The sequence below is a fragment of the Eulemur rufifrons genome, chromosome 8, assembly GCF_041146395.1.
Source record: "Eulemur rufifrons isolate Redbay chromosome 8, OSU_ERuf_1, whole genome shotgun sequence".
Classification (NCBI taxonomy): Eukaryota; Metazoa; Chordata; class Mammalia; order Primates; family Lemuridae; genus Eulemur; species Eulemur rufifrons.
The window spans coordinates 3,411,058-3,424,106 of NC_090990.1; the positions used below are offsets into that span (position 1 = coordinate 3,411,058).

At 50.5% G+C, this 13,049-nt stretch overlaps 1 protein-coding gene across 8 annotated transcripts in view; it reads left to right on the forward strand.

Annotated features, from left to right (window-relative positions):
- Positions 1-13,049, forward strand: part of CAMTA1 (calmodulin binding transcription activator 1) — an 830,964-nt gene that overhangs the window by 270,691 nt on the left and 547,224 nt on the right. For all 8 annotated transcript variants that reach the window (XM_069477299.1, XM_069477301.1, XM_069477302.1 and 5 more), the window contains one exon: positions 2,653-2,720. In XM_069477299.1, coding sequence (XP_069333400.1) covers positions 2,653-2,720 — 68 coding nt within the window. The remainder of the gene's footprint in view (positions 1-2,652; positions 2,721-13,049) is intronic.

The following is a 13,049-nucleotide window of genomic DNA, read 5'->3' on the forward strand; positions in this document are numbered from 1 at the left end:
AAGTGTTGGCTGAGGATGTTCATGAAGGTCGTCTTTGGGTGTCTGGGTCTTTGGAACAGAGTAACAAATCTAGAGGTGGCTGGGATGCACCATGTCTCCACCCTTTGGGTCACTCTCAGCATGATCCTGGGCAAGGGCATGGACCTGGGGTGTTCCCCGGGTGGCACAGCCTGGCCCCCGGATGCTGAGTCTCCTGGCATGCAAGCATGTGGGGTGATGCACACCAAGTGGTCAGTACCTCCACCTACTGACTCCAGCCACCGTCTGCTCTCAGTGCTTTGTGAAACCAGATGGGAACCAAGAGGCACCCGGAAGGACTGACTCCAACAGCCCCGAACGGTCACTCTGATGTTGCTGTTCGCCATCTGCAAGTGTGGGCATGTGGTGCTGTGAGGTGGGGGAGAGATGATGGTGAGTCTGGCAGGGGTGGCAGCCTCTGTCCTGGGCCATTTATTTTGGCACCTGTAGACTTATCAGGGGCCTCTAGACACGTAGCTCACACCCTGTCGACCTTATAATGATAATAATAATGGTAGTTGTTGTTTAGGGCCGTGCTGTTGACAGCCAGTGTATTAAGAATTGTTGTTCCTTATGACTGCCCCGTGAGGTGACACTATCCCAGTCTCATAGGAAACGGGTCTAGACAGATTAAGAAATGTGTTCAAGACAAGACAGCTAGTAAGTGGCAGAGCTGGTGCCCAAAGGCAGGTCTGTTTTCTTCCCATGCGTGTGCTTTTCACCGTGGTCCTACGTTGCCTTCCTGCAGTGACATGGAGTTAAAGTGCCTGGCAAGGCGCTAACCAGGAACTGCTGCCTTTTGCTGCTTTTAAGCTCTTGCATCAACTACCTTCAGTAATAAACATGCACACACACACATTCGCTTTTGCATGCATGTTTATTTCTGTGATGCCTGCTCTCCCCCCCTCCCTCCCACCCCTCCGCCCGCCCATCCAGCCATTCCTCCAGCCACCTGTGCAGCAAACATTGATCAGGTGCTCCTCGCATGCCCCAGGACGCTGCCAAGTCCTGGGGCTCTGTCAGCGATGACGTATTCCTTACCCCTGCTCGGGGTCCAGCGGGAGATGTTACCCAAGCAACAGGCAGTTAGCATGCCGAGTGACAAAGCCTGAGGGAGGTGCTGGAGCCCCTGTCGTGGGCATAGCTCCCGCTGTCATGCATGGCGGGGGACAGGGGGAGGGCCAGCCAAAGAAGTGGCTGTGTCGCCTACAGTGACCTTAGGGAAAGATTTTTCTAAGGAGAGGAAATAAAATGCAAAAAGGCTCAGGGATGAGTGAACAATGCGCTGGGTGGTCAGCTGTGTATTTTATGGTTTCTTCAGCTGCAGTCAATGACAGAAACCTGGACAATGAAGTGACTCTGTTTTTGCCGTGGGTCTCTGCTTCCCAGGTTCTCGGAGGAAGGTCCAGGCTTCTGGGCTGAGGTGGCTCAGGCTCTCAGTCCTTGGCCTTGGCTACCCCGTGGCCATGGCCAGTCCCTGCAATTCTGTGAGGACTTGGAGCCCCCACACTGCATGGTGTGGGGGGTATTTTCTACACTAACGTGTTCAGCTTGCCTGGTGCTGGTGGTAGTCTCTTCCTGTTCCTCAGGGCCAAGTTTAGCGTCTCTGGTCACAGGTGTCAGCTCCATCACGCTGCTGGCCTCTGGGCGGCTGGGCTGCTTCGCTACGGGGGGCCCCTGGGCAGCCTGGCCACGGAGACAGCTGAGCCTGAGGCCTCCTCTCTGCGCTCTCCTGATAGTCACAGGCAGCAGCTCCGTGTCGTATCGTCACCAGGATCAAGGGAAATGTGTACTAGTCCAACCTTAATTTAACTTGCCGTCCCTGCCAATTTCATGTTAGCAGATCCGTTCAGAGCGGGAAGTAATGGGCCATATCAGGCCTCAGAGCCGCAGCAATGACTTATGTTGATGTCACCCGCTGGCTTTTTATGGAAATTATTAATAAATCAGTAATTCTATCTGCAGTGATGTTGTTGTGTTTATAAATATTTAATTTACCTTCAGGTGCCCACATTTTCTTCATCTTTGCCTTGAACTCTGCTGACAGTGCTCTTCTTTCTAAAGCACTGCTCAATAGATTAAGTTATCAGCGATGGGAAAGGTTAACTTTCCCCCCTCTCTCTCTCTCGGAATATGGCTTTATCTTTTCTTTTCTTTTTAATCTATGTGTGATTTGGCTCAGGGAGTTGGGAATCAAGCTGAGAATACGACATCTCTTGTGACAACGATGAAAGATTCGTCCAGCTTCAGAAAAAGACAGACAGAACTTCCCAGGGGTGACCTTGCATACGTGGAGGCCTGTTGTTGGCATGTGTTTTTCCTTCCTTCAAATTAGTGCCACTTAGAGTCCAAAATGGTGTCTGATGTTTTCCTCCCACAGAGAAATATTTTTGTTTTTGCCACCGACTCCTCCTTTGAGACCCAGCGCTTTGATGGTTGTGTATGGCAGGTTGAATGGAAAGGACTTAAAAAATCAAAATAGAACCAGAGTCCAAGTGAAGTGTTTTTCTAGCAGAGAAGGAGTTCCAGCCCCACAAAGGGAAACAGCAGCTGGGAAACAACAAAAACGTTCTTACTTCTCAGGATCCAACGTGAGCTAATTGTTGCTATTATCTTTTTATTCTTCTGTTTCAGGAAATTGCAGCTTATTTAATAACATTTGAGAAACACGAAGAATGGCTAACCACCTCCCCTAAGACAAGGTAATGTCCCAGATCTTGCAGTTTTTCAAATATGTACAGTAAGTGGATTGATTTTCATTGATTACCTGGTTTGGCCAGTCACTTCATGAGCAACAAGTTGAAAATGCCATGTTGTGCTTGATGGCTTGTGACATTGAGGTCTCATTCACTGATCTAAGACTGTGGCAGGAATGCAATCAGATGGGTGAGAAACGGCGCGGCTGCCATCCTGCCAGTTGGAACTTTTAACCTGGTGGCTGTGGCTGGATCCTTCAGCCGGTGCGTGAAGCCTTGGCAGGCAGGAGTAGCAGGGGAGTTTATTTTGGGAAAGTGCTCACCTGCCACTAGTGTTCTCTGGAAACATGCTTTTTAAAAAGAGAAACTAGCTTCACTGCCCATTTTTATCTCAACATGCTTTACAAACTGGAAGTTATTCTTGATTGGTGTTAAGATCACCCCAAATCAGAAGCAGTGGCTAAGTTTGCAGGTTATTATGCAGTGGATGTCCTTGAACCTACTAACTGCCACAAACATTTAACTTCTCTTACCACTTGGGAGCAGAGGAAATTGGTGAAAATATAGCCGACCTGTGTTGTGCCAGCTCGAGGGATGTCATTATTTTGTGAAGAATGGTGACATTGGGATTTAGGGTGGATTTTAAAGGCAGCCTCTTCCTTTATCCCCAACTCTAAGTTTTTATTTTTGGTACGTTACATTCTAGAGCTGTGGAGATACGTGGCCACTCTCTTCCAATTGCTGCAACTTTTCTATTAGTGGTGACAGGGCCAGGTGTTTACGAGGGTGAGGGGTGTTAGCTGCAGTGTGGCTTACGCGATGCCTGGATGGCAGGCTTGAATTGAAGAAGGGGAAGCCCAGTCTGTTTCACTTCGGACAGAAGCACCGAAGTCCCCAGGTTTGTCATCTGGCACCAGGGAAAGGGGTTGGGGCTCGTCCTCTGTGCCCTTGGCCATCAGCCTAACCTGTTCATCCTTTCTTAGCCATGGAGGACAGAGGGTCTGATCCTTAAGAACATTTTCTCATGCTAGAAAGTATTTAAAAATATTACTTCACTAGGCTTTGATCTTTTAGATGAAGGTAAAATTTTCCATTTTGCAGGAGGTTAGAGGATATTGAGGAAAGAGAGATTAGGTATTGCGAATCCCACCCCCAGGGGGCTTTGATTTACCTTGCAGCTGAGACTGGAAGGAGATTCCCTCTGCAGGCATTCTCAACCCCTCAGCCTGCTGGGGCCACCATTTCCTTTGCTATAAAATCAAATGGTTTATATCAGTCAGCTTTTGCTGTGATAATGCTATGTAAGAAACATCTCCCAAACTTAGTGACTTAAAACAACAAATTTCCATTTCTTGCTCATGGGTCTGTGGGTTGGCTGTGGCTTTGGGTTGGGGCGGGGACTGCTTCATGCATCTTTTTGTCCTAGGACCCATTGAGGAAGTCCCCTCTGTCTGGGACCTCTGCTGCTCAAGGGGAGGGCAGGGGCTTAAAAGCCCAAGGCAATCGAAGCAGGTGAAATTAAACCCCTGTTTGGATGTGGCATCATATGTCATGCCTGCTGGCAAATCCATTGGCCAAAGCAAGTCCCATGGCCGAGCCTGCTAAGGACGGGGCTGGGAAAGACGTCCTTTCCCAGAGTGGGGTGGGAGCAGGGAGCAGAGAGCCAGTGGTAGGTAACGCAGTCTGCTATTTTGTGAGGATGGCAGATCACACGCCGTGGGAAGCCTGGCCAGCTCCCCTCTCCTTTCCTCAGGGGCATCTTTCCTAGGGTGTCAAGGTCGGCTGGAGGCTCATTAAAACACACATCACCGGATCCCACTCCAGAGTGTCTGATGCAGTAGGTCTGGTGGGGGCCTGAGAATTTGTTATTTCAAACAAGTTCCCAGGTGACGGGATGCAGCTGGTCTGAGACCTCACTTGGAGAACCACTGCCCTAGTTTTTTGGGGGAGAAGGAGGCTCGTCTGATTTCTGTCTCTGCACTATTTCCTGACTCCCAGCGGCAGCTCTCGTCTCAAGCAGCTGCCGGCCTCTCCCGTGCCCTTCACTCCTGGTGAAACACTCCTTGAATCTAAGTGGAAGAAGAAGAGCCTCTCTTTAGCCGAAGAGTGAGATTCTCCGGAACGCGTCCCGGGCCAGGCACCTGATTTCAGATGTGCAGCCATGTGCTGTGTTCCGGCCACCCTTTAACTACAGAACACTAGAACATTCTACATGGGGGGTTTTATCTGGTGTTTGGGCCTTTGGAATTTGGGTTTCAATTGAAAAGTGAATGTCACTCATGGTCATGCCTGACTCACTTGACTTTTTGGAGTATAAATAGAAGGAAGAGACTTCTCACCCCAAGGCACAGGGGGCATGCCTGGGAGAGGAAGGAATGTGGGTTTCAGATAGGGACAAATTCAGGTGTGAGCCCCTGGCTCTGTCACTCAGTGGCTTTGTGACTGTAGGAAGGTCATCTGAGCTCCTTTCAAAGCTCCACTTTTTCTTCTTTCTGTAGAAAATAGAGGTGATGTTGGGCCCGTCCCCACTGGGCCATTGAGAGATTGAGCGTGATACTGCTTGCGGTCCTGCTCTCGAGCTGCAAGGGTCTGTGTTGGGTGTCACTGTTCCTCTTGTCTATAGGGGCAGTGCCCCAGCCTGCTGGAGGATTTGACTTCAGCATGCACCTGGCAAAATTTCTCCAGGCTTTGGAAGGACGAATTTTTTCTATAAGCTGAGGGTGAAGACAGAAGGTTTCCTATTAGTATTGTAATATCTACTCCATGTTTACACTTGAAAGCTTCTTGTCCCAGGAGGAGGAAAAGTTGCTGTGGTTGTTCAAGGACCTTCCTAAATTAGTTGTTGAGTTGAGTTTGGATCCCCCACCCCCCACCCCCAGCTCTTGTATTGAAATTAATTGGTGCAGTTAACTGCTGAGTTCAGACAAACTGGCCTCCTGGTATTAAGGAATTAATGACACCAATACTCTGCTGAATGAGAAGGCAATACAACTTCTGTTTGCCACCGCTGCCGCCGCCACTGCTAATTTCATTTTAGAAAATTAATAAAAATGAATTGCACCACTGACATTTATAGAGTTTCCTAATAAAATGATACATTGTTTGTGTGGAGGAATCCCTATTAAATTAATTGTTGTAATCAGTTCACATATAGATGTTGGTATGGGAGCCGCAGAGGGATCCACCGCTAGTCTCCGAGGCTTGCTGATGGCCGGGGGTTATAAATAGAGCCCTTGCTCAGATACTGCCCTAATTACAGAGACGGCCCCAGGAGCCCGGCTCACCTGTTTAATAATGAGACACGCTCCAAGCAGGCTCCCAGGGCCGGGGGCCGCGGGGGCGGCAGCCATGCGGCCACGGGCTGAATGCTGAATGTTCAAACAGCCCGTATTGTACTATCAGCAACTGGGACCTCCAGTTTGAAAAGTCACCCTTCAGGACTTTATTTGGCACTTGCTGTGTGCTCAGCACTACGATAATACCATTTGGAGACCCTAGGGAGCTCCACGCTCCCCACCCGGCCAGGTGAATTTGGAATCTGGGGATGAAGGTGTCCTTCCTCTGTCTAGAATGTTCTTTCAGCTCTGCCTCTAGACCTCGATTGAGTGTCCCTTTCTCTGTGAGGTCTTCCCTAACCACACAATTTAAAGATATGCGCCGCCCTCCCCCCCCCCAGCCAAACCTCCTTTCCTCCTTTCTTGTTTTATGTTTCTCTGGGTTGTTCGGACACACACTGTCTTTCACTGTTTCTTTGTTCATTATCTGACCCCCCAAAGTGTGTAAGTAGCAGGAGGAGAGAGGGAGTTTCAGCTGAGCTTGTTCACGGGGGCCCCAGTGCCCAGCACAGGGTGGCCGTGCTGTGTGGCCTGCACTCACGGAATGAGGAGGAGCAGGGTGGGAGGTGAGTCTGAGTGTTTGAAGGACGAGATCTGGCCTCTCTCCACTTTAGTTTTTCTTGCAGATCTAGTTCCAGGGTCGGACCCAGTACTGTGTTCTCAAGTGCTTCCCATGGGCTGGGCGCTGTGTTTTTCAATCTGCAGGATCACTCCGCCGGGCAACGAGGGTGCGCGTCCTCACGGAGCTGCCCAGCTAGTGAGTAAGCGTTAGAACCGAATTTGAACCCAGGATGACCCTACTGCAAAGCCTGTAACCTCTGGGCTTGTGCTGCGCCTCTGCTGCCCAGAGTGGGTGTGGAGACTCCAAGGGAGCCGGAGACAAACACCGCCCTGTCCCTCTCACCTCCTGTCACCACCAATTCTGACCCCACCGGGAGACCCAGGCGCCAGGGAGAGGCTCCCTCTGTTGGCACGTGGCCCAGGCATGCCAGCCGGGCGGGCCCCCCGAACTGGAGTGAGCCCCCCAGCCACAGGCGGTGTGGAGAACTGCACACTGCCCGAGGGAGCAGGCCCCTTCACCAGATGGCAGGCGACTGCGCAAGTTAGCAATCCCGATAATTTATTTCTCCTCCCCTGGGAAACGGGCAACCTTCCCTGGAAGCCGGGGACGCACAACGCTCAAGATCGAGGCGAAGGCATTTCCTTCCTGGGAATCCTGTTTATACCGGTTAGAAGGAGGCTGGAAAATGCTATTAATTATCTAATTAATTAATTAGATGGATATAGATAGCACCTTAACACTGAAGCACTACAGGTCTAGGAATAGAATTTTCCTATAATGAGCACTAAATGCTTTTTTGATCAATAAGCAGTAAAACAGCCACGTAGGAGGAGAGGTCTGGAAGGAAAAGAGGAAAAAGTGAGCTCTGGGACTCGAGTGACTTGGCCAGAGACTGCGCCACCATCCATCCAATGCTGCTTCTTGTGCCTGGATGTCCCCTGCCCCCCGTGGTGGGTGGGCACAGGCGTTGGTCCTCTGCTCTTCCTTCCTGGGACTCCCTGACTCCATGGTCGGACTGTGAAGTCTCTGCGGATCCTTCCAAGTCTGCGCCTCCCCCTTGGCACCGGATGCTGTGTTATTATCTCAGCTCGTCACCTTCCCTCTCCCTCCTCCCCGACTCCCACTCCGGTTCCATCTTCTGACTTCTCTGGTTCTCAGAAGAGCCACCTCATTTGTAAAGATGCCAAGGCTTAGACCCTGTCCTCCCTGGGGCTCCTCTTTCTCTTTTGTCCCTGGAATCTGATTAGCCACTAATTCTGCCAGTGTTTCAAACTGTAATTCACATCCTTATTTTCCTGGGTTTTTCCCCTCGGTTCAGCCGGTTCAGTCCTCACCACCTTTATTGTGCTTGGATTATTTAAATAGCTCCTGCTACGCTTCCCTCTCTAAACTGAACTCCTCTTCCCAGTGGTTTTCTTGGAATATTCCTTTTATTACATCATTATTCTACTTGAAAGCCTTAGAGACATCCTATGAGTTGAAGTCCAAACCCTCCAGTGCTGTATTCAAGGTTGTTATTGCGTCTCAACCCACCTTCTCAGTTTATTTTCTTTGCCCACCTCCAGGTGCCTGCTGCAGTTAGGGGACTGCTGACTGCTGTCTCAACACATTTTCCTTGTCCTCCACTTTGGCCTTCATGAGGCCATCAACCTCACCTCAAATGCCCTCGTGTCCAGCCTGATCCTTGGAGCCCTCCCCGCACGTGCTGGCCAGGCAAGCCCCTTCCCTCCCAGCGTCCACACCTGCACGCTTGCCCGTCCGTTGTCTGACAATTCAGCCGTCATAAGTGAGTGTTTCCTCCCCAGTGAGATGTGAGTTCCCCAAGGACAAGGTCAGGCTGTCTCTTTTGTCTCTTAACAGCCTATGGCAGGGGAGGCCGTAGCTCTGATGTCAGAGAGTGCGGATCCGTCGTAGAGCAGCAGGTTTGCCCAGGAGGCAGGAGCGCCAGTGCCCAGACTTGGCAGCCAGTGGGGTCACCTGTCCTAGAGAGCCCTTGGGGTCCCAGAGTAATGCCAGTCTACAAAGAAGGCTCTACTTAGAAAGCCAGTTTTCTCAGGCCCAGACTGGCTCCTGTGTGGCCCCAGGGAAGTGACCTGTTGGCCACCTTGGAGGCATTTGCTCCTTGGGACAGACAGTTACAGGACTTCTCTAAGAAAGCCCCCATTCCTGGTGAGGCTACACGAATGACCAGAACAGAATTGCAAAAATAATATGGGGATACCGTTTGGATGATTAAAAAATTCCCAGAACTAAAGAGGAATGAAATTCTGACACCTGCCACAACATGGATGAAGCTTGAAGATGTTGTGCCAAGTGAAATAAGCCAAACACAAAAGGACAGACATTACCCGATTCTGCATACATGAGGTATCTCGAACAGTTGAATTCAGAGACAGAAAGTAGAGTGGTGGGTGCCAGGGGCGGGGGCGGGGGGAGGGAGAAAGGTGGGGTTGGTGTTTAACAGGGCCAGAGTTTCAGGCGGGGAAGATGAAAGGGTTCTGGAGATGGTGGTGATGGCTGCACAACAGTGTGAATGTACTTAAGGTCGTGGAAGGATGCACTTAAAAATGGTTAAAATTGTTAATTTTATGTTACGTATATTTTACCACAATTAAGAAAAATTCTCAGAGTTGCTTCTGGAGCCCTTTTCTCAGGTGCTCAGTTGGGCAGGGTGGCGGGAGGGAGGATGCTCCAGTGTTTGCGTGTGCGTGCGTGTGTGCAGGAGTGCTGCTGGTGGTTGTGCACATGTGCAGGGGTGCTGCTGGTGGCCGTGCGTGTGTGCAGGGGTGCTGCTGGTGGCCGTGCGTGTGTGCAGGGGTGCTGCTGGTGCCCAAGGCTGGCGGAGGGCAGTCTGGCAGTCTTTACTCAGATCATTTCAGGGACACTGCACTTGGGCACAGTAAAGAAAAAATAAACTGGGTCAGCAATCATTTCAACGTGGTAACCTTTGCATTATGCTGAATTGGGGACCTGCTCTCAAATTAACATAACGATGTGTCATGTTACATGCACTTCAGCATTTGCCTAATGTATTGAGCAAATCCTTGACCAAGTCCAAACTGTGTCATCATTAACCAAAGAGCAACTGTGGCGTGAAGGCGTTTGCGGGTGCCGTGTCTGTCCGAACCCATGGGGAGCCCGGGCTGCCTGAGGACAGACCCAGAAGGCACCTGTCACGGAGTTTTTATACATTTCTGGGACGAGGCAGGGAAGGAGCTGTGACCTGGGTCCTGATGAAGTGTCTGGTGGTGTCTCGACAGTTGTGGGGGGTCCCTAGCCTCCGTGTGGATGTAGGTCTGCCCCGGATTCCAGTTCTTCTATCTCTATCCGAGTTAATCGCAGAATACAAAATGTGAAAGTGGGAGGAGCCCACGGAGGCCACCCCCCACATCCCCTCGGTGCCCGGTGGGGAGAATGTCGCACAGACTGGGCTTGTGATCACAGGGCAGGTGAGCCTCGTGTGTCCTCAGCTGTGCTTTGCCGCTTACTGAAGTGGCAGCGCTGGCCGTGAGGCCGTGTGGCCGTGTGCTCCTGTCCCTGGCGTGAGAGCAGCCTTCATCATGCCCTCCTCGCTTGGGGGAGCCACGAGTGCCAGTCCCGGGCCTCCCCGAGGCAGCAGGAAGGAAGCATCGGTGTTCGTGTCTTCAGTTTCTCCCTGAGGGAGACGGCTACCAGCCCTGGCTGTTGCTCCCCACTTTCTCTTAATATTTTAATTTTTACAAAAAACATACCTGCCTACAGCTTAATATGTCAAATGGTCCTAAAAAGCTTGCAAAAAAGCTAGAATCCTCTGCCCTACAGCTCAATCCGTTTCCCAGGGGTGGCCACCTTCCACTCTTTGGGTTCTGATATTTACCTCCGGATCTCTAAAGATGTTTACTCTGCTCTTTCTTGATTTGTCAATTTTAGACATTATCTTCCGACTTCCTCGTATGCTAAGTGGGGACTTAGCGCTCTTGCTGTGCCGGCTGCCTGGTTCTTCCTGGCTCTTCCTTACCTGGGGGTGGGGCTCCTTCACGGTGACAGCCAGCTTCTGGCTGAGGGACTCTGAGATTCAGCCTCTCTAGATCTTTCCTCTGGTGCCACTTGTGTTCTCCCGAGAAGGATCCACCAGCGCTCTGCCTGCTGTGATCTGGCGTGGCTGCCAGTGGTCTGGAACCAGGCAGGGCAAGGGGCTGGGAAAGTCACCATTTGGGGTGAAAGCTCTGTCCTAATTCTCCCGTTTATGTCCTGCTTCTTGCTTCTCTTCTGTTGTTTCCAAGTCCAGAGTCTTCCCAGACTCCCTTTCCCCAGAGAATCAACTTGTCTCTGGTGGGGCAGAGGCCAGGTGGGGGTTGCCTGGCTGCTTAAGGTCGATATAGGACCCTGGGAGGGTCAACTGCCCCCTACACAGACCTGCAAGCCCTCCTTGCCTCCCACGACATCCCTACTCCGCCTTCTGTGGCACCTGCTGCTTCCAATTCATGAATCTTTCTGGGCTCCACAGGCCAATCAACTCGTGTTCCTGGTCTCCTCTCCACGGCACCTGGGTTTTCACTTCCCATATTCTGCTCTGTCAGTTACCAACACTGCATCTGCTTCCCCTCTCTCCAGAATGTGTTAACATTTCTTATCCACGCTTGTCTCCGCTCCCCTTGGCTTTATCCTTGTGGGTTTACACTCCTTTTCGTTCCTTTACTGTCATTGGCTGGGACGACCGGCGGTTAATCTCCCTCTGCACCGGCGCCCTCTCTTCCTCGCTGGCCTCCACCGGAGTCGTCCCGAGTGGGGCTGCTCCCCTAGTTTTCTCTTCCTCTCTCTCTTTCCTCTTGTCTCATGCTCATTCTTTGTCTAACTTGCTCTTTCCACTCTCTTGCTTTTTTTTCCCTTCTCTTTTTCAGTCTGCAGAAAGAAATGCCTCAAAATGCAGTTTTTTGAGGTTTCTACATGAATCACTGCTCAGGGCTAAGGAAACCCTGTTGCTGACATGTGCACACGCCTCGTGTGCAAGGACGCAGGCGTGTGGCCCAGCTCACGCTAAGCCCCGGATGCTGGCCCCTCTCACGGTCTTTAATGCACCAACCCTAGTTCGGAGCCTCTCCTGGCACTGGGACAAGGGGTGTGGTGTGGCCTCTCCCTGAGCAGAATTCCAGGGGTCCTGGGGGCTGCCAGGGCCATCTAGTATGCCATGGCTGTCCCCTGACTACGGCATCTTGATGCCTTTTATCTTTACAAGGTTGTGAATGTGTCTTCCTTAGATTATATCAGGATAAGAGTCTAATGTGGCAGGTGGCTTCGTGTCAGGGTTCCTGTGATGTGCATTGGGGTGCTGGGGCACCCCCACTGGAAACTGCTCACCCAGGGCGATGCCTGCTGGCATCTCGAAGCAGAACGACCTGGCAGTGATTAATATTTCTGAGAATGAAAAAGCTCACTGGCACTGTGCTCACACAGATCGATAGGCATTTGCATGCCCTGTCAGGGGCCATCTACGGTAATTTCTTTTTGTTTCTGCCACCTACCAGTTTATTCTTAGATCTTCACCCCCCTCTCCTGGATCTGGAAAATTGGGATTGTCTGGTATTTCTGTAATGGCCTGGATTGGCATCTGTGGTGTTTCCTCTGGATCAATTCTGATCTAATAAATCGTTGCTTGCTGCAGGGAAAGGGAGTGCCCGCGTGCTCGTGGCACTGCAAGGTGGGGAGGCATGTTCTCGGAATACACGACTTTCCGCAATGCATACGTTTCTGCGTAATGAGTCATCACCAAGTCATCTGGGTGCTCTGGGCCAGAACTGTCCCCCCTGTTCTGTTTGACTGGAAGATGTTACTGTCTTTGCTATTCTTAGATTTTCCACGGTCCTTTATTATGGAGCTTGCTAAAAAAAATTCAAAATAAACCAAAACAAAGGAAGGAAATCTTTCCTGATTCTCCAACTCCACTGCACATCCCACTTCCACATGAGCTTTTGCTTTGTGTGGGGTGTGTGTGTTTACATTCATACATACACAGGTACATACATACACACACAGCACACATGCCCACATGTAGTCACACACATATGCACATGCTCGGGCACATACAGACACAGATGCACACACATGATACATGCATATACATATGCACACAACACCCACACCTACACCCACGTGTAGGCACACACATATACATGCACACACAAATATACAACACACAGTACATACATGCACACAGCACAGAAACACACAATGCACAATACACCCTTATGCACATACATCCTTATAAACATACACATATGCACACATGCACTAATACACAATGCCCCCACACCTTCCTGTAATGGTCACTATTGTCTTGTAAGAAAATATTTCTAAGAAAAATTTCCTTCTGTTCCTTCTATGTCTTAATAAGATGAACATTTTTGGGGAGAGGAAAATTTCTCCTAAAAGAAAAAAATAATTTTTCTGTGCTGGCCATCC